The sequence below is a fragment of the Pezoporus occidentalis genome, unplaced genomic scaffold (genome assembly GCF_034315485.1).
Source record: "Pezoporus occidentalis ecotype Australia unplaced genomic scaffold, CSIRO_AGI_Poc_V1 ctg102, whole genome shotgun sequence".
Taxonomy (NCBI): Eukaryota; Metazoa; Chordata; class Aves; order Psittaciformes; family Psittacidae; genus Pezoporus; species Pezoporus occidentalis.
The window spans coordinates 214,586-241,040 of record NW_026912801.1 but is presented as its reverse complement, the minus strand read 5'-3'; the positions used below and the strand labels follow the sequence as shown (position 1 = coordinate 241,040).

The following is a 26,455-nucleotide window of genomic DNA, read 5'->3' as shown; positions in this document are numbered from 1 at the left end:
CACAATTTCCTGCTTTTTGAACGTCTGCTTCGTTTCTCGGCTTGGAATGAATGCTTAATTCATTCCTCTGGGTATCTAATAGCTGAACTTGAGGGAAATCTTCCTGCATCACAGGAGCTGAATGCGCCTATACCAATTGTTGCCTCTCTGTAAAGATTGGGAGTGGTATAGAAGCTTCCTTCAATAAGTCACACTTAGAAAGCATTAATTCACATCATAGTTCAACCTTCTGTCTCATTTGGTATAAGAAACAGTCATTTAATTCATTAAAAAGAGATTTTGCAAGGATTGTGCCACCTTAACATAGGAGATCACAACTTAAAATTTTAAGTGGCATTTGTCATACTTAACCAAAGAGAAATGTTCTGCATAATCACATGTCCATTCATGTATAGAGGTACCTGTTAATAAAATATAAAACTATTTCCTTTAAGTAAAATCTGATTTTTATTTTTAACTCTCTGCTGGCACATTGTTGTCAGCTCAAAGGAATGTATCAAGGAGGAAAGACAGGCATGTTAAGCTTTGAATCTGAATGGAATTGTTAGGAAACAGAGGTCTAGCTCAAGAGGTTCTTTTGAACTTCTGAAGTCTGATGTTTTCAGGTTGTTTCAGCTGCTCAAAGTGCTCTTTCCAAATCTAGTGTTTAAAAAATTAAAGACAATATATTGCAGACGCGTTTGTCGCCAGCTGTTACCCTGTCCTTTAGTACTTTCAGACTATTGATCTAGAATGCTTTGTGAAGCGCAGACCCTTGTATCTGAGAAGACAGAAGTTAATTTAACACTCTCATCTCTCTGCTTTGCTTCTTTAAAGGTATTTTCAGTGTCAGCCAAAGTATGGCTTGTTTGCTCCTGTCCACAAAGTTACCAAGATCGGATTCCCCTCCACCACACCAGCCAAAGCAAAGACAACCGTGCGGAAAGTGGTCGCGACTCCCACAGCCATAAAGCGCAGTCCAAGTGCATCTTCCCTGAGCTCCCTCAGTTCTGTGGCATCTTCAGTAAGCAGCAAGCCAAGCCGTACAGGACTAGTAAGCTTCTTTTTCTATTGCATGCTTTACATTCCCAAACAGGAATGAATCTACATGGCACTTGCCTGTGGTCTACTTGCATAAATTGGGACTAGAACAGATCTTGGACAGAGCACAGTATACATTTAATTGTGCTCCTTTTTTCATTCAAAGCATGCATGAAGGAAGGAAATCTTAGCTAGCCCTGGAGAGTAGCTGAATATTTGAATATTTAAGCTTACACAGTTAATTCAGGCTGAGTTTTAAGCTTACAACGTTAATTCAGGCTAACTGAGTTACTGCAATAAGAAAGGGGCTTGTGATGCCAGCAAACCCAAAAAACATTGCTATTCTCTGGCTGGAATCTCTATTTAGTTGTTCATTTTCCTAGCACTACCTCTGTCATAGGAGGTTTGTGTCTGAGGATCTGGTATGCACTAAGCCTTCCCTAGATGAAATTTGGTTTATTCAGCAGGAAGCTTCAAATTGATCAAAATGTAAAATGTTTTCTTTTGCTGTTAATGAGATGAGTCAGCTGGGAAATACAGAAGTAGCAGTTGTCAAGTCTTTGCTGACAAGAAGCCTCTTTCTTTTCTTTTACGTTTGGTTTTTATGCTGTGAATTCATACAGGCTAAGTGTTGCACAGTGCAGTGGCTCAGGTAAATTCTAACACTGTACTAATTCCACCTAATACAGTTACTGTGGACTGTTTTAAAGTTGCTCTCTTACATAAATGTCCTAATCTTGGGTTGCAGCAGTAAAACAGGAATCTTCTGGGAAAGCTGAATTTTAAAAGTCTCTCTCTTAAAACAATTAATAGAAATACTTGGGGTTTCCTTGCACAGGCACCCTAGATTTTTCCTTTTTTAAAATCAAAGTACATAAATGTATCTAACGAGGAGATCACTGATGTGCAGCTGGGGAGCTGGCATACTGTCCCACTGACCAGCAGTTGCAGAGCAGAGAGGTGACTCCACTATAGCCCTTCAAAAGTGGAGCAGATTACAAGCAAGCAGAGGTCAGCGGCTGGTCAGGGCAGCAGGGTTAATACCTTATCACAGAAAGCATGAGGGATTTGAATTTGGCACAAACAGTGGGACTTTGGTAATCCCTTCGGAAACTTCTAGCTGCAGAGTGCCCCCTAGTTTGAAATCGGTGCAGTTACCTCGGGTTCAGAGCAGACTTCATGAGCTGATGGGGAAGCATTAACATGGATCTCCATATCTCATTCCATATGCTTTGATACTCTAATCAACAAGAGAGTACAGTTACACATTGTAAATGTCTACAATATATTTGCTTATTTTCCCTCTGTGCTGTGCCCCAGGGCATGTTTTGGGCCATAAAATGTAAAGCTTCTGTAATCCATTATTTCTGGAATTAGAATTGTAGCTTTCTTCCAACTCTGTTCCTCCGGCAACATGAACATTTGGTTGGCATTCAAGTTAAAGGGACTGTCAAAACAATTCTGACACTTTTTGTTTAAAAGATAAGCTGCTGAAGAAACCAGGTTTCCTGAAATCAGTTGTGACACAGCAGACTTCTTGGGCTTCAATCTGTAGAAAAGCTGTAACCTGTCTGGACATTGCTGGGCTCTTACATAGTCTTGTCAATTATTCATTGCTGTTGCTGTTTTCTTCTTCCTGTGTAAGAAAAGCAGCTGTCAAAGCAGGTGATGTAATGATTTAAGAGGGCTGTCTGATGCAGTTTGTATTTATTTCCAAATTTGTGTTTCTCTGAAATCTTTTGATTTCTTTTGGACTCAGAAATTAAGTTAAGTTTGGTACGAAGAGCTAGAATTGTTAAAATGCAGTACATTCTGGAATGCGGAATCTTCTAGAAACCAAGAAGATCTGAAACAAACAATCTTAAGCATCAAAGTGGAAGATGATTTATTCTCTCTCATACCTTTTCAGTCACTTGATAGAGGATTTGCAGTGGATTATAAATGTATCATTCAGGGCTGTGAGTAGACAAGTTAGAGGGATTGTTTAGAAATCATGGCAACAAAAAGGGAAGTGTGTTTTTGTAATGCCAGAATACGTCTGCGTTACGCTTACTCTGGGGGATGTTGGCCAGTGTCAGCATTCCAGGCTGTATATGGCAAGTACTCTTCAACATCTTGATCTCAAAGGATCGTGGAAGAAACATGCTCCTATTCTTGGGCAGTACTGTTAGGCAGAGCTAAAGGTTAACATAACAAAGCTATTGGGTTTAGTTTCAGTTAAGTCTGTAACTGAGATGTTGTTTTCATTTAAGACTTAAATTTCTCAACTGTTAAGCCTAAAGTCAGGCTTTGTAAACCTATTAGATCTTCTTTTTTGGTTCAGTTTTTGCTGTTTTCACAACTATTGCTCACTTTTACTACATAATTTCAGTTTATTTACTTTCCCTTCTAGCTAAAAACTCTTGAGGAAGTGGAAGACAGGGCCATGCTGAATTTTCACTGACACTGGTTCCATTCACTGGAGCAGAGATCATGCAAGGTCAAGGAACACCCCAAGGTTCATTTTAGCCATAGTTCTCCAGATGGATTCATTTTTATCTATTCTCATTAAATTTAATCTTTCAGGGTTTTTTTTTCCTCTAGAAGTAAATTAATTCCAAGTGACATGAACATGTTTTAATCAGATACCAATTGTTCTTCTTCACAAGGTTTTAGCTGTAAGGCTGCCTTTTTAGGTCAAGGTAAATGCTTTTCATCCTGGATGTTTTATTGCTGTAGCAAAGGTGCCAAATCCTGGTTGGAGTTCCAAAAGCTTTTGATAGAGCATTTGGAAATGTTATACTGTTGCTGGTGACCCAAGATGATGACTTGATAACTAAAGTTTTTAACTTGCAAAAAGGCTGCCATTCTTTTTTAATGCAGAAAGATACTTATAGACATAGTGAGCTGGCCTTTGTGTGAGTCTGCTAAGCACACCTTCAACTGAGACCAGCCTTCTGTTTTCACTTCAACCCTTCTGTCTCCTACACACTGCTGCTGATTGCTACAGAGCAGTCTTACTACACATGTATGGCCATTCAGTACTAGAAAATGAAAAGTTACAGTAGGTCACAGAAAGTGTTTGCTTCACTAACCCAGTGTTTGTGGAGTCTGGAGATATCCCTTGTTCTCACTTGGTACAGAATGATTTTTAACCTGTTTACTTTGTGAAGTTGACAGAAACATCTTCCCGGTATGCAAGGAAAATCTCTGGTACCACAGCCCTACAGGAGGCACTGAAGGAGAAGCAACAACACATTGAACAGCTCCTGGCAGAAAGGGACCTGGAGAGGGCAGAAGTTGCAAAAGCAACCAGTCACGTAGGGGAAATAGAGCAGGAATTAGCCCTTGTTCGTGATGGACATGATCGGGTAAGAGTGGTATCGCTGTTCTTAAAATAGAGGCTTTAATGCAGTTGACTTAATTTCCAAGATTGTGATTTCTTACTGAAAAGGTCTGGGAGTAAGAGGCGATAGTCTAAAGTTAAAGTAGTCTGTACGTGTGGTATTGTCCTTATGAGAGCTTTGGCTTGATGAGATAGCAGATCTACTTTAACTCATTTTTGTTGAGTTTCTCTACACATCTGTACACTCTTTTATTATATACATATTTTAGTGTGATAACCTTCCCATCCCTTGGCCCATCGCTTTACCAAATGGTGATTACTGAGGTGTAGATATGTAACTTGGAAAAAAGTTGCATATTGCCCATCTTAATAGATTTTGTTCTTATTCCTCCCGCTGATCAGCATGTACTGGAGATGGAAGCAAAAATGGACCAGCTACGAGCTATGGTGGAGGCTGCTGACAGGGAGAAGGTGGAGCTTCTCAATCAGCTCGAGGAAGAGAAAAGGTAACCCAAACCTGTCTTCATTAGTAGAACTGTTAAACTTTGCATTAAAAGCAGATGCTGTGGTGACTTTCAAATATGAAACTAATTCTGAGTAATACAGATGTGGGCAATTATTGTAAAAAATCATATTGCAGTATCTTAAAATTAATACTGAAATAACCCCTCTCTTAAATTTGGGGAGGAAAAGCTGAAGAAAGTGGACTTGCTTAGAGGGTATAACTGTTGTTTATAGCTGGATTTCATGCAACTCATTCCTTTTAGTGTTGCTTTCTGTTATGAAGGATTTTTTCCTATGTATATGAAATGAATGGATCTTACTTGATCTTCTTTAAACACTCTTCTTCCACTTCCAAATGAAAATTTTGATAATCTCATTCCCTGACAGTGCTGGATTAGGAATTTGCTGTTTATTTCTCTTGTGGATCATTTATTCCTATTAGTCATGTGCTTCTAGGTAGGGTCTGTCTCTTACAGGAAAATATTAACGCTGTTAATTTTAGTGCCTTTTCTTATTCCTTTTCATAACCATTTGAGGAAAGTGAGATTACAAAATAGGTAAAGTGAGGTTAGGAAAGGAAATAACCTGATAAATCGTGGGGTCAGGGTTAGGTGAGGAGATAATCCGATGAATTGTTTTGCTGGATTTGGAATGCTTTTGAAAAGCCAAGAGTCTGTTTAGAAACCCATTGTGAGTCTGCCCTATAGGCCCCTGAAACCAGTCAGCTGTCAACCTCTCTGTCTGAAACTAGAAATCACAGATGAGAAAATGCAGTGGTAAACCCTGGCAATTCCTTTACGGTTTTCATGCTGCCTTTTTATGGGACCCACTCTAACTGTATTTTCAAAGCAAGCACTAGGGTTGGGTCTGGAATGATTTGTATAGTCTCTGTGAAATGATGCAGTGGGGGTTTCAATTAAACATAAATGAATGAATGAAAAGGCAGCTTTGCAGCCCCTCGGCAGCCTGGCTGGGGACCTACTTTTGCTGAGTGCCAGGTCAGTGGGGGTCTGTTTTACCGCAATCCTCCATGGCCTTGAACTCACCTTCAGTGTGTTGCTAAGCAGCGTGACAGTGCCACTGTGTGTCTGCTGCCCCTTCACCCAAGTGATGTCCTGCAGCCGGGAAAACATTTCACAGCCTCAGCAGTGCAGTATTTCTCCTTCCTCCTCACCACTCCAGGCTTATTTACCTTCAAAGTTCTCTTTAATATGCATTCAAATCAGTCTCCGCAGTGACTTAAAGTCAAATAATCTTTAATTCAGTTTCCCAAAGCACAGTGGTGAGACCCTCTTCCAGTAATAAGTTCTTACTGTCCTTTATTTTAGGGATCCATCACCTGTTACTCTTTGATGCAGTTATTTCTGCATCTGTCAGCCAAGCTGTGTGCAGCTGCAGTGTGTGTAATTCAAAGGAAAGATGTGCTTGTCTTTTCCTTTGCAACATCTTACAGTGCTGAAGGGATCGAGGGGAAAAGGAGGAGATCTGGACCCTTGCTCATTGGGGTAATACCAGAGTCAGGGAAGGGAAGAAATGGCTTCTCACAAAATTAATTCTGAGTCAGGTATTAGCTTCTCACCTCCTTCTTCTCATTCCAAAACTCCTGTATATGGGCAAGACAAGTCAATGTTCTTGCTTGCACTCCCATTCTGCATCTTGCAGTTCATTCTGACACCTAACATACATGTGTCTGTGCTAGAGTTTTGATGCAGGTTGACCAGTGCACTTCCAAAAGGTCCGTGGGTTTCTTGGATGTGTCCTGACTTCCTGACTGTTTGTTAGGAGAGTGATAGAGCATACAGAATGTGAGATCAGACTGTTCATTTAGGTCAGCTCTTTTGAGGATATGCAGAAGGGTGAAAGAATGAGAGAATCAGCGATAACTTAAAGGTTTTCTTTTTAGCTTGTCAGAAAATGCAACAAAATTCCATATAGAGCAACAGGAAGACTGATTCCTGCCTTGGTCAGTAGTTGTTTTAAAGACAGAGGCTTTCCTTCTCTCTGACGCTTTCTCCTTAATGTTTCTGGCAGTTTACTGGTACAAGCAGAATGATGTCCCTGTAATTCTGATTTCCACTGAAAAGTAAACTTGAAAGCATTTTCTTTCAAAGTTACCTGAATTTTAATGAGTTCTCCCCACAGGAAAGTTGAAGATCTTCAGTTCCGTGTGGAAGAAGAATCCATTACCAAAGGAGACCTAGAGGTAAAATATCTCCAGCTTTGTAAATCAGACTTATAGTAGGATTCAGAACTGGAGTCAGTTCAGATTAAGTGTATTGTTCTCTAGAAGAGAAAGGCAAGAATGAATAATAAATGCAATACTGGTCCAAGTATATGCAGGTCACATGAAAATGATGCCTAGTTCTGCAGTCCCTGAGTAAACTGTTCTGAAACTGGGATTACACCCTTCATTGTTACACACTTCAGGAAGGGTTGTACTGTGGAATGGCTGCAGTTGTTTAGAGTAATTAATTCATAGAATATTTCACCTTTTGCTGTTAAAAGTAATGACCATAAAAATAATGTTGAAGTTATGAAATTGCAAGTTAATATTTATGGCTTTGAAAATTAATACTGAAGACCAGTCCTGTTTGTCTTCAGTCAGTTTTTGCATAATCCCTGTGATTTCCTTAGGGAAGATTATCAAAGAATTTTGTCCTGAGAGTTACTGCACACAAAACCTACACAGCCATTAATGTGTGCAGTTTTTATCTTTGTACTGTTTGTATAACTAATATTGGGCTGAAACAGTGTTATTACACAATCAGAATAGAAAGTATTTCATGATTACCCGCAGGTATTTGGCAATTGCCAAGTTTTATCCCAAATTTCAAGTTAATAATCAAGATACTTTTTAGTTGCTCTATTCTGTCTAATCAGAAAAACATTAGAACTCGTTGCACAGTATAAAGTACAAACTTCATTGTGTTCCTGTGAACCATTTCCGATTGAAGTGCTAGCCTTATGAAAATTACTCATTTCATATAACATTTCTTTTATTTTAGTCTTCCATTCATTTTAAGATACCTATCTAGACTCTTCATAGAATGTTCTTTTTATTGTTTAGTCCATGGATAATTTTAAGCTTTTCTTTTTTGTTAAATCAGTCGCTAGTTGTGGCAAACCAGCTTAAAGACTCTGGTTTGCCAAGCTGCATAACTACAAGAGTTTAAACTGAGATAATGAACTGTATCCTGTTGTTTGCTGGAATGACAGTGCTGAGTCTGCAGGTGAAATATTGTTTGTTTGTTTCTTTAATTTTACTGATAGCGAAAGAGGCAGATTTCGGAAGACCCAGAAAATGTAAGAGGGCACTTAAGTGTGCAGAGACATCCCATGTTAACAGATTGTGTGCAGAAAATGCTTATACTTATTCACTAACTGCATAATCTGTTATTGAAACATTGACTGTAGTATCTGTGTGCATGTTGCTTTCAAAGCAATTACAACATCTATTGAAAAGAATGTGTGTAATGACTAAACATTGTAATCCCCATTAACTGGAGAGAGGGTGAATGTGTCCTTAGAATCCTCTAGGGTCAAAAACTTTGCAGCTGACTGAAGAATAGAGGAGCTTGTAGAAAATGTCTGTCCAGGATCTGGAAACATCTTTCATTTAAATGTAGGATTTTAGTTCTCATCACAAAGTCCTACATGCTTTCCTATGAGCTCCTGCTGCTTTTCAGTGGATGCTGAATGCAATGAGCTGGTCCTCACCTCCCCTTGTTTGTTTCCATTTTTTGTTAGCCTGAAATGCTAAGGGGAGAGATGATAACAGATCAGTGTGCATATCTGTCTGATTTTACTGCATCTTCATATAGCTTCTCTCTGAATTACATAGGAAAAATACGTGTTATTGGCTAACAGACATTGCCTTACAAGATACTTAAGCAGCCCTCTTGCCTCCATAGCTCAGAATAGTGGAATTTAAAAGCCCTCTCTTTGATTGGAATCAGGAAAATGTATCCCAGGCTGCCTCCTCTGCTGCATCCCCAGCCACATTAGGAAGTTCTCAAGACTAAAACTGGTTTCCTGCTGTGCATTCTTAGGTGTTCCTTTTGCGAAGCTACTTCAGCGATCTGGGTCTCCTCTAGTCTTCCAATCAGGCTGACGGTGTGTTAGAAGTAAATCTGCATGTGCCCTTCCTTTCTCTTGTTTTGTGCACTCCTTGTTTAATCCTATCTTTACTCCCGATTCCCCTGTTCTAATTTTTCCGTTAAAAATGGACATCTTCCCTCTCTAAAGGAGAGAAGTGGGTGATCACTTAGTTTCTAGGCTACTGCTCCATGATCTCAGTTGTGTTCTGTGATTGTTATCCCAGCACGGACTGAAAGTCATCTTGCCCCTATCCTAGAACCTGTTATCAGCATTTATGGCTTCAGCACAATTTCACAGTGTGACCTATAGATGGAGAACTGAACACTGAGGTTTGTTTCAAAGTGAAGGAGTAGCTGGAATACACAGGTGCTGAAAATAGCCGGTGACTGGTCTCTAAACTTCATTGGAGTGGGATTCTTTAAGGTTCAAAGCAGAGTAAGGCTTGTCCCATTTTCCTAGGACTCTTAATCTAATTGTGAAGCTTTGGTGAAGATGCTTCCTTTGGGGGGGGCAGATGGTCTTTTCTGTTTTACTCTTCCATTCAAATTAAGATTTACAATCAAATACTTCTTTTTGTAGTACTCTGCTCTTCTCAGTTTACTGTGCTCTGGGGTTCCTCAAAGAGAAACTTAAATCATTTCGACATCTCCCTCTATACATGATCAGAAGAGAAATCTGAGTGATTCAAAATTTTGCAGAGATTTTTACCTTGGGGAAACTGGAACCTGTCCCTTGGAAATCAGACTTGTTTAAAGATAATCCCTCATGCCCTAAATGGGGAAAAAGGTGTCCAGCAAAGATCTCTGGCGTGGTTTTTTTAATCTTTTATTTCCATTTTGGTAGGATTTTAACTTATTTCCCTTTGTAATATATAAGAGATTGGATTAAAAACAAAAAACCCAGACCAGTAATCAGTGATGGTATATCTGATCTTCACAGGAGTAAAGCAATGTCTATCAAATAAATGATGAAAGTGTTCTAGGGTTTATGTAGAACTGCAAAATACACTATCTTAAGTTTGTGTAAGTCATGCAGGGAGAATCCTGCAACGATCAGGTTTGGTTTTTAATAGATCCCATTAGTGAATTAGAACAAGGAAGGTATCAATGTTCTGTTTTTCTTACAATAGATTACTTTTCAAATTTAGGATTTTGTTGTGGATCAGAACTAACACTAACCTGTCTGATAGGGCAACCACTTATAGAATGTTGTTTCCCATAGAGTACTTAGTTCTATTTTCAAATGCTCTGGGATGCAAAACCAGTAATCTCTGTTCTCAGGGGGGTTTTCCCCATATACACTGAAGATCTTCCACTGGGAGAGACACAAATCTGCTATGGAATTTCAAAATACAGATGCATCTAAGAAACAACTTTGAGTGTTTGGAATTTAGTATTATGGACCTAGTTAAGTACATAGTAACACAGCCAACTGTTTTCAGCTGGAGAAATGTTTGAAAGTAAAACCACCAGATGTCTGCATGCTTTTGGGAAAGAAAGTAACTTGATGCTGTCAGAAGGAATACTGTGTCTGGAGGAGAACAGGCCTGAAGCATACATAACAAGAGGCTCGTCCCCATCCCACTTGCTCTGCAGAGACTTCATAAGATCTTGAACTGCTGTGTCTGGTTTGGAGGCAGTGCTAATCAGCTTGTCAGTCTATAAATAACAATTCTGTAGGGGTTTTTACATATCGTATGATAAAGATCAAGGAAGCAGCAGTGTCCTGCCAGCTGCTCACGCAGTGCTGTGGCTTTGGAATTATTCATGTATCGTCCTGCCTTTTCAGGTTCTTTCAATCTGGTGTTCACTGTATAGCTCTTTGGGCTGCAGGACTCTCTTCTGTTAATTAAATTAACTGTGGCTTTCATCAAGACTGATGGATACAACTTCATCAGTTAATAAACCCATCTTCCACTTCATCTAGTCTTCTTCCAGACATCCACCTTATTCACTTTGTGGGTAAGCCCTGAGAAGCTGCTCGTCTTGGAAAAGACACTGTGAAGCAACAAGAGACTTCGTAATCCTTTTCATTTGGATTGCTCAGTAAATTTAATCTAAGTGACCAGTCAAGACCGACACAACACTTGAATCTCAGCACTTCAGAAATAAGTGTGGCACTTACTTCTTTCTTACCTCTTTAGGTTTCTTTTCTCTCCCTCAACTCCCCATTTCAGAGGTGCAGGTCACATCTGAACTGCCTGCTTGACTTAACCTGCATCTGTCAAACTTGAAGCACTCTTGCAAGCCTCTGGGAGTATCTGGGTCTCAAGCCAGAATATCCAATTTTGTGTTCCTGCTAAGGATTGTACCTGTTTGTAAGCAAAAGGCAGGAGGAGATAGCTGCTCACATTCCTCTGCTTCCTGCTTCTCTTTAGGAACCTGTTAGAATTACATGTATCTTTTTCCTTTCCTTACTTCCGTATCTTGTTCAAGGTATTTAGACTTCAGTAACTATGAAGCAACCAGACTGATTCACTTCTTTACCTCCTTTTGCAGAATCGTAGAATCATAGAATAGTTAGGGTTGATACTTGTTGCTTGTCCTCTTCCTGAAAGAGGAGGAGTGGGGGAAACTAGGAGAGTTCTGCAGTTTTAGACAGCCATCCTTTTCTATTCAAATAATATATAGTGACAAATGAGCCTTAATGTGCCCAGGTCTTTGCCAAAAGGATTTTTTTTATGCCTGAGACTTGAGATACAGCTGTGTTTAAAAAAAGGTTTGATTGTCACATGAGCTTCAGGGGTGAATTTTTGTCCCCTAGTTCATAACTAAATCATAAAATAAGCCAAATACATTAGAGAAAAAAGTTAGTGGGATGACAGGTAGAGGGTTTTACCACCTATTAGGACAGGTATAGATATCTATACACATATATATTTTTACATAACTATTCTAATTTGTGCTGAAAACTTCATGTACTGATAAATAACTTCTACTCAGCTGCATGGAACTTTTTTGTTCATATTTCTTCGTTTGTGATTTTTCTTTTTACCATTTTTTATGTTTTTCACATGTCAGTCTATTTATACTCTCAGCCCATCTTTCTCATCCGTAGCATTTCCCTGTTCATTTTATCCACTGCATCTTCTCTGCTCATCAATGGTAGAAGATTCTGGCAGCACGGCCTGCATGTGGCTCCCTCCTCTTGTGCTGGCATGTGATGGTGGCACCGTTGTGTTCTCTTCCTTTCCCTTTTTACTAACAGACGCAGACCAAACTGGAGCATGCCCGCATTAAGGAGCTTGAACAGAGCCTGCTCTTTGAAAAGACCAAAGCTGACAAACTCCAGAGGGAGTTAGAAGACACTAGGGTAATGGTTTTCACTATTTGAATAACAAGACTGATTTGTGTTGTGGAAGATTTCTGATGACGCACTTTGCTGGGTGTAACACGTGCTGAAACACGTCCTTGCTCCTGCCACGATCAGTGCCTGCTATAGGTATAGCTGGAACACTTTACAAAGTAGCATGAATTTTGAGCTTCAGTGGTGTGTGTGTGCGTATGCCTGTATCTGTATACTCATTTCTTCAGAAGAACTCAGGTAAGATGTCTTAACTGCAAAACTGATACTTGGATCCAAGTCAGAAGCAGCACATGGGGCTGTGAATTGACAGCAATGTTCAGTGGTTTGTTTTTTAAAGTAGCAAAGTTCATTAAATCGAAAAAAGATCAACCGTGCCAATGCTTTTAACACAAGCTTAGTAGTTGTAGCTTGGTTTTGAGGTCTTAAATAGTAGTTGTAATATTTGCTTTGCCAAACTGTGGTTTGCAGGCTCTTTTTAGTACTTTATTTCCACTCATGACGTCTTTTGATGGATATCCCAGTAGCATTAGTAATACTGTTGCTTGTCAAAACACTACTGGACATAATTTGTCCTAAATCAGAATTTCAGTGTAAATTCTTAAGGGTAGGTATAGATATATATTCATGCTCACACATACAGCTTTCCTTGAGGTAAAATGAATATTATAAACCCAGGAATATGTTCTGTCATAAGTACTTTTAAAGAGCAATTGCAGGTAAGTACTGTCTTTTTCAGGATGTTAATATAATGAGGTTGAAACGGTAACTTCGTAATTAGAATTGTGGTAGCTTTGCATGCTTTTCCATACACAGGCTGCTTCAGCAGTCAGTGAAAAGCTCGGATAATGTGAGGACACTTTTCCAGAGAGAACAATGGAGTAGATACAGGAGTTTCCAAGGATTTGTAGGCTAAATATGTGTTTGTATTTTTCTCTGAGATTATTTGGGAAGCAATTAATTTCAACAAGTAAAGACCTTGCGGTGCTCCATTCTTTTCCAATCTGCTTTAAAATGGTTCTGAGAAACATTTTGTTAAACAATGAATGTTATTAGCATAGTTTGTAAGTTAAGCAAGTTGTTATTTCTGGATAACATCAGAAAAATGAATTTAACTGAATTCCACCTTTAGATATACATGTAATACAAAGATGTGAACATTTTCCCATTTTAAAGCAATCCTTATACACTACTGAAACAACAGTTGTTCTTGTTTCACAGCTTTCCATGTAAAGGCAGCTATTGCTTTTCCTTAAGGTTTCTTTAGAATTTCCATAGAAAAAAGAGTTGAGAGGGGAAACTCAAAGATGTTCTACTCCAAAATGCTGGCAAGAATGCACTGATAATGTTAGTGTGCAACACTCGATGGCTTCTTTTCAGTGAGGCTGAAGTGGTTTTGTATTCAAAATATCTTTTGTAATTCTTTCTTCTTTTCTTAAAACACTGTCAATTGTAGGTGGCCACGGTGTCAGAAAAATCACGCATCATGGAACTAGAGAGAGATCTAGCATTGCGGGTGAAGGAGGTAGCTGAGCTTCGAGGGAGATTAGAGTCTAGTAAACACATTGATGATGTGGACACTTCTCTTTCATTGTTACAAGAAATAAGTGCTTTGCAAGAAAGAATGGCAGCAGCTAGCAAAGAACATCAGACTGAGATGAATTCACTGAAAGAGAAGTTTGGAGTTAGTGAAGAAGCATTGCAGAAAGAGATCAAAACTCTTTCAGCGTCAAATGAGAGAATGACGAAAGAAAATGAATCCCTGAAAACTAAGCTGGATCACGCCAACAAGGAGAATTCTGATGTAATAGAGCTGTGGAAATCAAAGCTGGAATCTGCAATTGCCTCCCATCAGCAAGCAATGGAAGAACTAAAAGTTTCTTTCAGCAAAGGTGTAGGGCCTCAGTCAGCAGAATTTGCAGAGTTAAAGACTCAGATTGAGAAACTTAAACTAGACTATGAAAATGAAATGTCAAACCTAAAACTGAAGCAGGAAAATGAAAAATCTCATCATTTAAAAGAGATTGAATCGCTGAAAGCAAAACTGGTGGCAGTCACAGAGGAGAAAGAGCAAAACCTGGAAAGCCTGAAGACCAAACTGGAAAGTGTGGAAGATCAGCATCTAGTAGAAATGGAAGACACTTTAAACAAATTACAGGAAGCTGAAATAAAGGTAAAGGAGCTAGAGGTACTGCAAGCCAAGTACAATGAACAAACCAAAGTTATTGATAGTCTTACACCACAGATCAAAGCTGCTGAAGAAAAGCTTTTGGACCTTGCTGCACTTCAGAAAGCCAATTCTGAAGGTAAATTGGAAATCCAGAAACTTAGCAAGCAGCTTGAGGCAGCTGAGAAACAAATTCAGACTTTAGAGACTGAAAAGGTTGATGGAAATAGCAAGGTTTGTATCAACATCCATCCTTTTGTTTTTACTTCACTTTTATTTTACATTTGTACTGTTCTCATTTGCTATAGCAAATACATCACAGAAGAAATAGTTTTATCCAGTGTGTATCTTAGTACCATCTGAGGAGCTTTAGAGAAAGTGTTAAGTGAGTTAACAGGTTTCTAGTGCTCAGTCTGCACCACTAAGCAGCAGAAGAAAATTCTCTGTGCATTTTCTTGCTGCAGGCCCTGGTGTGCCTCTGTTGAAAGCTTTGTATTATGGAAAAGCCAGATTGTTGTTTTATTTGGGGGAAGAATCCACACATCTTAAGTTTTTAACCTTTGGTGATAGAGGTTTCATTTAAAGTGACTTGGGGAGCAGTAGGCAACTGTTCCCTCTGTACCTTCGCTACCTTGCTGCTCATCAAACAGAGTGATGGAAGGAGCTATTAAAAACAAAAGAAAGCAAAAAAGATCATGGTTGAACTTGTTTTTAAGACGAGGGTACGTAGTGATGTTTTTAGGCACTGCTTCACAGCATTCCTGAAGCACAGACTGCAGTGTGATACATCTTACTGAGATCTGTCATGTCTTTGGGTCTTTTGTCTCTTTAAAGTTGATAGTCTGGCATTTAGTACATGGAATTTGTTCCACCACTGCAGCTAGGTGCTAAGATACCATTTCATTTTAGAGCATCCCCAGTCTGTGACCTGAGAAGCCAGACCTCTGATTCTAAGAGTAATGGGGAAGTCACTTGAAATAGCTTTCTCAAACCCTTTACAGGTGGTGCTGAGATACCAGATTTCTATGGACCTTTGACTCTGTTTTTGAGGTCACGCTGGGTTTCTGCAGAGCCTTCTGAAAAACTGCATCCAATGTGCATTGGCCTGAATAGCCAGTTGAAGCATCAATGCTAAATTGATCAGTTAAAAAAATTAATAAAGAGCCACAACTACTGCTTCAGCTCATGCTGAAATTGTGAATGCACTCAAAACCATCTGCCATTAAATAATGTTTTCACCATTAATTCCAAGAACTAAATTGTAATAATTCCAAATACATTCCAAGATGCAGTTAGCACTGTGATGTATGTAGTCATCAGTGGAAATCAGCTTCACTCAGTTAACACATCACTTTTTGCCTTCAGTTTTTTATTTATTTTTTTCATCTTACAGTGATTTTAACATTATTTTTATTTCTTTCAGCTTCACCTTTTAATTTTCCTAATTTTCCATTCATGTTTGTAATTTTATTTTACTCCCATTTCATCATCCTTGTTAGGCTAGTAATCTGGCCAACGAACTGCAGGGCAAAGAGCAAAAGCTTCTTGACCTTGAGAAAAACTTGAGTGCAGTAAATCAAGTTAAAGATTCATTGGAAAAGGAACTTCAAGTTTTGGTGAGTAATACCCCAAAATTTTGACTTTATCCTTTGGATTTTGGTTTTCACGGTGAGCGTGTAATGTGAAATCTGTGGATTGACTGAGCAAAGCCTTTTAAAGCTGTTTTACTCATGAAAAGAAGGCAAAGGTTCAGGACTAATAGGCTCTGTCTCAGAATGAAGAGCATTTCACCTGTGTTCTGTGTTACCAGGTGTTTTATCTAAATAGAACTCATCTGTTTATGGATTTCAGGTGACGTATTAAACCAAACCAAAGCAGCATGTAGTTTAAATTTACTTACTAAGGAACATGTGGCCCTTTGTTATAACTTGCACAAATTAATGCTTGCTATACACACATCTTACAAAAGGGTTTCAAAGACATTTTTCATCTCATTTCTCATTTTGCAAATGTAATTAAATTTGCAAGTATTCTGTAGTTGGGTGGGATTTTCCTGAGAAACTACACTGGAGTTAGTAACAAAGAGAAATGATTTTAGGTTTTACCATTCCTGTCAAAATCTTTCCACAGCCATAGTAAATATTTGAAGTTGATGGTAGGGACTGTCACTTATCTTCCTCAGCATCCTCCCTTTTCTTCACATCTGAGCATCTCTTCCTGCTGGTAGAGCTGGAAAACACTGGTACAAGACTGATCACAGAGTTGCAAATGTCCATTGTGCAGCCTATAAACAGCATGGATGGCTTCTTGTGTTGAATCCAGAAATCCCACACTGGACTCTGTGGCTGCAGTTCTGTTGCTAAGCCTGCTGGTGGAGAAGTTATTTGGAATGCTTAGGGACTTGAAACCAAAGGAAGGGAAATGTTGCTTTATGGTGCTGAATACATCTACACTAAACTGTAATTCAGAAACTCTGGATCTGTTTAATAGGAATGAAGACTGATCTATTTTTCACTTCAAAACCACCTAATATACATTCAGTGGTTGAATTATACTGCTGTTACCAAACCTTACCTTAGGTTTTTATCCATTTTTCAGAAAGAAAAGTTTACTAGTGCAGCTGATGAAGCAGAAAACGTTCAGCAAACCATGCAAGGTATGTCTGCTGCTAACCCAAACAAAGAATTAAAAAGCTGCAGAAAATAAATGCTGCAAAATTAAGGTTCCTTCCATGCACTTTCAAATTTACACATGGTGGTACAGCAGCTTCAGCAGCATTGGAAAGGACAGGATTGCTTCCAGCCTCTCTTCTTGAGAGTTATATACCTTGCAAGTAGGTGGAATTGTCTGCATCTGAGTAGTGACTAACTTTGTTTTCAAAATTTTACTTGCATAGAAACAATAAAAAAACTAAACCAAAAAGAAGAGCAGTTTGCACTCATGTCCTCAGAACTGGAACAGCTGAAGTCTAGTTTGACTGGTAAGGAAGTAATAAACCAGAATGTTCTGAACAATGCATCAGCTTTGTGCTTCCATATGCCTCCTCCTGCTCAGCTCGCCACGCTGTTTTACCTAACAGTTTCCCAAATGCATATGCCTTCAAGAGAAAGCCTTCTGCTAGGCAGAGAACAGCTTTTGTGCCACTGTGTATAGTGACCTGGCAAGATGGTGGTGATGATGTCAAGGAACTAGTGCAGTAAAGCCATTCTGAGTGCATGGCTGAATGCGTTCTGAATCAGGAGTCACATTCTTGTTCAGTTTGCCACAAAATCATGCTGTGATGATGGTCAGATACCAGACAAAGGCTTGGGGACCAGGCTGAAACATTACAAACATGAGAGTTAATTCCTAGAAGCCTTGTCCATAAGTAGTGTCTTCTTTTTAAGGACATCAAAAAGACTGTGCATTAGTCTGGTTGTCTCCTTCCTGTCTCATAGGAGGGAGTCTTTCTGTATTTTTCTAGTGTACATGCCAATTTAAAACTGATGTAGAAAGAAATTAAGGATGGGTGTGCACACTGTGAGCAAGCCTTTCAAGGCATGCTTGGGACCGTAGAAGTCATCTGGAGAGCTGCTTTTGCTCTTGGTGGCAGTGTCTGCCCTGGACTAAATAACTTTTTCACTGTAGCTTCATGTTGCTTGCATTGCTTGTCTTCCACTGCTCTGCTGATGAGGTGCCTCACTTGTAAAGTGTGCAGACCCCTCTGCTTGATTACTCTCTGATATGGGTAGAACTCATATCCACATCTCATGGCCTGAAGTGAATCACTTCTGAAAGAAAGATTTCTTGACTAGCTGCTTTTTCACTATTTCTGGAGAGATCTTAACCTTTTGCTGCAGTTGAAAGTTTGAACAATCATCTTTTTTTATTTTAAACAGGTAATTTGCAACATCTGTAGCATCACTATTGCTCTGGTTATAGTTCTTCACTATCTGCTAGCTGGACTGTGCATACCCTTTCTTTGAAATGTGCTTGACTAACAACCTTTGTCTTGCTCAGTGATGGAGAAGAAATTGAAGGAGCGAGAAGAGAAAGAACAGCAACTGGTTGAAGCTAAAGCCAAACTTGAAAATGATATTGCAGAAATCATGAAGTCTTCAGGAGACAGCTCTGCCCAGCTTACAAAAATGAATGATGAGCTTCGGTTAAAAGAAAGGTATTCTGTCAGTGTCACAGTAATTCATTGCTCCTGCACTCCAGCTTCTCATCTTATCTTTCTGTAATTATCTGAACACGATGCTCCCGAGTGTCACACTGATGTGACAAGTGAACTTGTTCTAGCAAACTGAATTAATCAAAACAGTCTCCTCAGAGTGATCTGAACAGCGTCTAACATTTAGAATTCGAAAGGACTTGTGTAACGTGCTTCTCATTGCCCAGAGGAAATGACCTTACCTGCAAAGCTTGATTTATTTGGATATATGAAAAACTTTGGTCACATTTTTGTCTGTCAAGAGAAAATGTGTTTTGTTTCAAATAAAAATTGTATGCCAATATTTGTTCTTTACCTTTACAATACCACAGTCTGGGGGCAAAGTAGCTGGTAGCTGTGTTGCTCTGCTCACAAGCAAGTGCTTGGACTCACTTATGTGTGTTTAATTTAGCAGAACATTCTCTATATGTTAAATAATTAAATCTCTTCCTAAATGCTTGGACAGAACATAGAACTTCAGTGTAATTTTGAGTCTTTCGTCTCCAAGCTTCTTGTGCTGTCAGCAAAAAGTAATGTTCTTTTATTTGGTCTTTCTAGGCAGTTGGAGCAAATACAACTTGAGCTTACAAAAGCAAATGAAAAGGCTGTTCAGCTTCAGAAAAATGTGGAGCAGACAACACAGAAAGCTGAGCAGAGTCAGCAAGAAACCCTCAGGATTCATCAAGCAGAACTGAAAAATATGCAGGATCAACTTATGGACATGGTAAGAACAACTGTAAAAGCAGTAGCTGTGGGCAGAATATTTTACTTCTGCTCTTTTAACTGTGTTCCAATTTTGTCTTCTATCAGAAAAAGCAAATCGAGACGAGCCAGAATCAGTATAAGGATCTTCAGGCAAAGTATGAAAAGGAAACTTCTGAGCTGGTCACTAAACATGATGCAGATATCAAAGGGTTTAAGCAGAACTTGCTGGATGCAGAAGAGGCACTGAAAATTGCACAGAAGAAAAATGCTGAGTTGGAAACAGAGGCTGAGGAGCTGAGGAAGCAAGCAGAAGAGGCCAAAGTACGTAGCTTGGGTACTCTGCGAGTCATTTACAGTGTCACTCTTTCTGTTTGGGTGAATCCATGGTTTTTGCTTTACATTTCATAGTAAGATTTTTGCAGTGTTTCTTATTTGAACTTCTCTGGGGTGGAAGAGAAGCATACACAGCTAGCAGGTTGTCTTCTGTAGATCAGACAAGAATCCATGAAATACACTTCTTTGATGCTGACATTTTATGTTCATGGATGTCTGGCTCAGCACAGTCAGTTGCAGCCAGGTGTTATTCTCTGGGTTTTTTTTGAATACATGAATGATTTTAAAATATGTTGTGAACTATTTCATTTTAGTTACACACCTGATATTTTGTTCTGTAGTGTGAGCCTAAATTACATGCAACTGTGTAGTATGTAGCTTGACTTTAGTAATTTTAATTCTTTTTCCTTCTGTTTGTTTGACATTACTGCTTGCTTTCATCCCTCATTAGTTATTTGCTATAGTCTTTGTTTTACGCTTTAGCATAATATTTAGTGTATAAATTGGCACACAAGTTAACTTCAAATACACCACTGATGTGGTGTTTTGAATTCAGTGGGTTATGACACCATATTTTTGATAGAACTATGAGAAGAATTTATTTATAGAAGGTGAATTTGAGAATGGGAGGTCAGTATCTAATCCAGCTCCCTGCATTTTAATTCACTTGGATTCTCAGGAAGTCATTCTGGGGCTCTTCCTTCTGAGTAATTTACATCCAGAAAATTCATTCAGAGTAGTTTCAAAACCAAGATGGAATCTTGTATGGAGGAGGCTGCAAACCATGATGAGTTTTTATTAGTATTTAATAACTGAAAAATATGGCAAGCGTTTTGTAATGAAATATTAGGGGTGGGTTCAGCATTTGAGTTCATACAGTTACTGTGTGTCAGTGTATACGCTTTCTACAAACTGAAATGACAATAGCACTATTTACCCTTAAAGCACATTTCTCATTTTTTGCTTGATTTCATTTTTGTTTTCCCTTCTCCCTGACTTTATTTCTTTAGTCCTTAAGCTCTGTGTTAGCATCAGCCAGAAAAGAAATTGAACTAATGTCAGACAAGATGAGGGGTTTGATATCAGAAAAAGAGACTTTGGCGCAGGAAGGAGACGCTTTAAAATTAGAGAGAGGTTCCTTGTTGTCAAAACTTCTAGAATTGGAATCAAAGGTTTCGTTAATGCAACAAGACCAAGAAGAGCTTTGGACAGTAAAAGAAGAACTTAATTCAGAAAATAAGAGAATCATAAAGCAGAAGGAAGAGGCTGAGGCCAAAAGCCAGCAGGAAAGCTCAGAAAAGTTAGCACTAATATTGGAGAACAACAAATTACTCTCTGAAATAGAGGCAGCACAGGCAGAACTCCTGAAGATAACTCAAGAAAACAGTGCTCTCCGGTCTTCAGAGTCAACCTTGCTCCAACAGTTGAAAGAACTTCAGGCCAACAAAGATGCCATGGATGTGGCTTGTCAGAAACATATCAAGGAATGTGAGGAACTGGAGAATTATCAGAAGAAACTATTGGAAGAGAAAGATGCAGTTGTTAAAGACAAAGATGATGTTATTCAGAAGCTGGAAAGTTCGTGTGAGGCTCTGGCCAAAGACCAAAGAAAGCTACTGCAGGAGGTGTCGGCTCTGACTGCAGAGAGAGATACAGCCATAGGTGAACATTTAGATCTCAAAAATAGAAACATAGCCTTAAAAAATGAAGTTAACAGTCTATTGCAGACAACTGAGAGCCTGCAGTCCGAGAAGGAGATGCTCCTCAAAAGCATAGAAGAGCTGCGTGTCAGTTTAGACAATACAGTCAGTGAAAACCAAACACTGAGTGTGAGAACAGAAGAGATGAAAACAGAGCTAGAGACTGAACAGGCAGAACTTAAAAAGGTTATGAAAGACAATACAGAGCTGAAGGATTCCCTTGCCAGTCTCTCTTGTCTTCTTGAGGAAATTAAAGCCTCAAGAGAGGTATCAAACTCCGAATGTGCTCAGTTGCTTCAAGAGAAAGAAGCTCTTTCTTCATCGGAGCAAAAGCTTTTGGCTGAAAGGGAGGAACTTTTAAATGAAAATAATGCAATTGCTGAAAAGCTTGCCAAGGCTGCAGCAGATGCTGTGCTTGCTGAGAGAGACTTTACTGAGAAAATAAACAAACTGAACTTAGAAAAGGAATCTGTTTTTCACAAGTCATTGCAACTGGAAAAGCACAACGAAGCTCTTCTCCAAGAGAAGAGGGAGTTGGAGAACAAATACTTAGACCTTCTTGAAGAAAACAGGTCCTCTGCAAATGCAGTTTCTGTTATGAAGAACGAACATGAGTTCGGTGTCTCAGCCCAGAAAGCTCTGGCCCAAGAGAATTCCACACTCCAAGATTCCATTGAAGCCCTCAAGGAAGAACTAAGTAAAAAGACTCTAGAAAACCAAGAGCTGATAGCCTGTAAATGTGACCTTTCAAACCTGCTGAAAGAGGCCCAGGATGCCAAAAGAACATTGGAAAACGAACTGGCTGCTGTATCACATGCCAGGCAGGTCCTGTCATCTTCATATGAGACCTGTTCTTCTGAGAAGGAAACGCTGACCAGAGAGAGGACTGAATTGCAAGATCAGTGTCAGAAATTAAATGGAGAGGTTGTGATGCTGAAAGAAAACTTAACCACAGAAAAGGAAGGCAGGAAACTGGACAAGGAGTCCTTCTTGTTAGAACGTGTGGAACTTCAACGCAACGTCAGCTTCTTAGAGAAGGAGATACAAGAGCTGAGAGAGAAAAATAAAGACTTTCTGACTGAGAGAGAACTTTTAGTTCAGGAGAAAGGAAAATCTGAAACCAAACTGGTGGAAATCATTAAAGAAAAAGAAACCCTCTGTGCAGAGATGGTGCAGCTTGCTGCCAGTATCGAGCGACTGAGGAGTGACTTTACTTCCCTGTCTAAATCCAAAGCAGAGCTTGAGGACTTGCACAGCGGTGTCTCCAAGAGGTTGGATGAGCTTCAACTCAGGCATGAGGTGATGGAGAAGGAGAGAATAAAGTTACTTCAGGAAAACAACAGCCTGCGTGCTGAACAGGAGAGTCTGGTCACCATTAAGGAAGAAAGATTAAAAGAGAAGGATAAATTATCTGAGGATTATTATAAACTGCATGACAAAGTAGCACTTTTAGAACACACTAATAGTGACCTCTCGAGCAAATTGCTGGTGTCTCAGGGCAAAAATCAGATGCTGCAGGAGGAGATGAACAATCTGGCTTTGAAACTAAAAGAGATTGAGATTCTCCAGGCCCAAACAATAGCACAAAAAATTGAGGTATTGAAACACATAGTTAAATAATCAAATATGGTTATACTAATCCTGAGCACTAACCTGGTGGTTTCCTCTCTGAACTTCATTGCACAATCAGCACTTCATCTCGGTATAAACAGGTTGGAACTATGGTCTCTCTCCATATATTACTTTGGGTTTTTTTCAAGTTGTGAGTCTGAAAGACACTTTAATATTGAAAACAAAATTATTTGTAAATGTAAAAGCCCATGTTGTTGCTGAATGTTGCAAGAAAACAACATAAGCTGTGAATAAAAGGAAGTTCTGTTTCTAGAATCTGGCAGGAGAAATGGAGCAGCTCCTTCCATTGAAGGTACTCTGCAGCTTAAAAGCTAGAGTAGTAGGAGAGAAGGTTTTAGATTAGACCTTTGTGCCATTTTATGTTAAATTACAACAAACTTCAAATTTGAGTTACTTGGAAAAATACAAACCAACCCACTGCTGCTGTCAATGTGATTGGATAAAAAGCAGTGTAAGAGGACCATTTAAATCCCCATTACAGGGCTTTTGGTCTGTTAAAGACGTGGACAATCCTGGTGTTCTTTTTATTCACAGAAGTGTTTGGTATTCACCACCAACAAATTCTGTAAAGCATTTTGAATTTCAGTTTGTGTGGCTTGAAGCCCATAAAATCACTTTGAATACAGATTGGAATCAAGATATCCGATAGGGATGTATTCTACCCATCGAGGTATTTTAATGTGCTTATGAAGTATTTCCTTTCATTGAGGCATAACGAACAGCACTGAAACAGTGCAGTAATTGGTTTTATCTCCTATTGAGTTTTGAATTCTTTTTCAAATTTTGAACTGCTTTTTATAAATGCACATTTTCTGAACACAGAATAGTCTGTTGGAGGTGAATATTATGGAACTACTACTGTCTAAAGTAGTTAGCAGCCTCAGAGCAATCACAGCGGTGGTAATTAGAAATCCAGGAGTTAAATAAGCAGCAGCGGGCCTCCTCAGTGGTAACAACAAGCATGGGGTTATGAGCTGTTTCTGCATGGAACTGAATCTTCTCATGTCCCTTTATTTTTATACTTTATGCAGCTTCAAAATGCAAATTCCCAGTTGAAGTCCTTACTTAATTGAAAAACAGCTGGCAAACTGTGGGGCTGTGCATAAAGTATTGTGGTTCATCTTTTGTTTTCAGAGATCCCTGTGGTAATACCTTTTTTTCCCTGCCTTTATATATAGGCTGCCAAAATTGCAGATGATGTTATCCAGACTGTGGAGAAGGTGACCAAAGAGAAGGATGCCATTCACAAAGAAAAGATTGAAACTTTGGCCTCTTTGGAGAACTCTAGACAGACAAATGAGAAGCTACAGAATGAAGTAAGCACTTTTAAATGCTTTTTAATGAAAAGATTTGCCTGGTTTGTATGGAAGAACTATTGAATTACAGAGAATTAGATTGGGCAAGAGGTGGATTCTGTCACTCTCCCACCACAGTAGAGACTGGCTTGTAAAGGCTTATTAGGATGCATACGTATTGATGGCAAATCTAGGTGCTTGACATAGCCAGATGATCTGTGTCCTTCTGTATTCTGCTTGTGGTTTCAAATACCATACAGCAGGTAAGGTAGTCCCTTAAATCTTGGTGCAGTGACAAACTATCTTTTGTATTTAGTCTGCACATTGAACTGGCATCTTTTCTGCAGATGTGGAGCACTCTGTGGGTCTCTTTGGTTCTTCGAGCTTTTGCAGCTCCCATAGTAATGGGTAGTGAACAGCTGGGGTACCCTAAACACCACAGCTCGTGCTGGACCAGTCATGGTTTCCAATGAGATGTGATGACTCAAGAATTAAAAGCTGTGACGTGAATAATGGCAGGGGTTCACTTTTCTGGATTAACATAAAAAAAATCTACAGGGTGCTGTAATGCCATGAGAATGGCTGGAGATTATCTGTTATACAATATATTGTGTCACCAAATGCCAGCAACTGAGGTTCCAAGCTTGTGGTGTTTACTTGATAAATGCAAGCTCAGTAAAGAGACAGCAACTTGTCCCATGCAGCAAGATCTCTGACAGGAATGGATTTCTTTTGCATGAACTGCGTAGTTCCGTTAATGTAATGATGCTTTTTTTTCCCCTCTTTAAGTTGGACATGCTTAAACAAAACAACCTGAAAAATGAAGAGGAACTTAATAAATCAAAAGAGCTGCTAAATCTGGAGAACAAGAAAGTGGAAGAACTTAGGAAAGAATTGTAAGTATTTCAGTGTTAAATCTGTTGAACTGTTCCTTTGTAGCTACATTTACCTTTCATTTCTATGAAAAAATGACTTTCAGTACCACTCTGGTAGCCTAATACTTATTTTTGACCTAACAATCTGCTTTATCAGTTGGACATGTGTAGGATTTGAAATCAGTGTTGCTCCTGAATTGCTTGAAGGGTGTTGAAGCAAATCCTTCACTCCAGGCGTTGTCTGAAAGAATTTGTTGAAGGAAGTATGGAGTTCTGCCACCTGAGGGCACCAGGTTGTTTTAAAAGCTTTATCATAAATTCTGTTTGGATTTAATTACATGTGGGGTGTTAAGTAGTTTCAAGTGGCTTTGGTTATAGGAAATCTGGTTCTTCTTTTTCTTTTCTAACTGGTACAATACAAATGCTGTATGTAGTATGTAAAACTAGAGTTAACTGCTTATCATTTGAGATGCTTCATTTGAGCAATTGCCTCTTATGTTGGTACTACTACCACCACTACTACTGCTGATGTGTAACACTGTACACAAACAAATTAACTGTAAAGCATCTGATAGAAAGTAATTTGTCCCATGGAATCTCATTGTATCAAAGCTTTTGGTGTGCCTTCATGAGCAAACGTCCTGGTTATTGCTGCAGTAGCTGTGTGTCCCCCAGCTTTCAGAGATGTCACACATTAAATCACAGTCTCTGCTCTGAGAAGAATTTGTTCTCTCATGGAGTAAGAGCTGGAATCTGGACTGAGAGCCAAGAGCAGCTTTGACTAATTAATTATTATTATTAGTTCCATAAGTCATTTTGTGACAGTTCTTAACCACTGCTCTGAGGTGAAGTCAGGACACATGGAATTCACACCAAGTCTGTGTGACTGACAGTTATTGCTGCTTGCTTTTAAAAACCTGCATGCTTGATTAGACAAGAACCTCCTTTGAGAAAGGCAGCTTTCATTCCATGAGCAATTCCTACCTGCCTCAGTGTCTGTGGGAGATGCCAAAGCAAAACCATTATCTCCAGACTAGTTGCTCCAACGCTAGAACAGCAAGGGGCTGGTAGACTCTGGTGTGGGGGGAAGACAAAATATATTAGACTGCATTTTGTCAAGCAGAGGTTATTTATAGAAGATGCTGCCTTCAAAATCTCCAGCACTGGAAGGTGTTCTCAGGCTCTTTGTGGGGTTTTAATTTTATGTTTTAAGGCTAAACTTAGTCATAGACTGTTGCTGAATGCGGTCTCTAATCGTTCGTGCTGTGAGATGTTGTGGGTATGTGGAAGCTTGTCCTGTTTTTTA

The 26,455-nt window shown here is 39.2% G+C and overlaps 1 protein-coding gene across 14 annotated transcripts in view; it reads left to right on the top strand.

Moving 5' to 3' along the window:
• CLIP1 (CAP-Gly domain containing linker protein 1) overlaps positions 1–26,455 on the top strand; it is a 67,018-nt gene that overhangs the window by 25,509 nt on the left and 15,054 nt on the right. For 5 of the 14 annotated variants that reach the window (XM_062614037.1, XM_062614008.1, XM_062614023.1 and 2 more), the window contains 16 exons: positions 817–1,033; positions 4,173–4,370; positions 4,748–4,851; positions 6,992–7,052; positions 8,120–8,152; positions 12,155–12,259; positions 13,707–14,651; positions 15,917–16,033; positions 17,016–17,073; positions 17,314–17,397; positions 18,417–18,573; positions 19,168–19,333; positions 19,420–19,635; positions 20,658–22,943; positions 24,158–24,295; positions 25,064–25,170. In XM_062614037.1, the coding sequence (XP_062470021.1) occupies positions 817–1,033; positions 4,173–4,370; positions 4,748–4,851; positions 6,992–7,052; positions 8,120–8,152; positions 12,155–12,259; positions 13,707–14,651; positions 15,917–16,033; positions 17,016–17,073; positions 17,314–17,397; positions 18,417–18,573; positions 19,168–19,333; positions 19,420–19,635; positions 20,658–22,943; positions 24,158–24,295; positions 25,064–25,170 (4,992 nt within the window). The remainder of the gene's footprint in view (positions 1–816; positions 1,034–4,172; positions 4,371–4,747; positions 4,852–6,991; positions 7,053–8,119; positions 8,153–12,154; positions 12,260–13,706; positions 14,652–15,916; positions 16,034–17,015; positions 17,074–17,313; positions 17,398–18,416; positions 18,574–19,167; positions 19,334–19,419; positions 19,636–20,657; positions 22,944–24,157; positions 24,296–25,063; positions 25,171–26,455) is intronic. The other 9 variants (XM_062614079.1, XM_062614073.1, XM_062614116.1 and 6 more) reach the window with 7 other exon arrangements.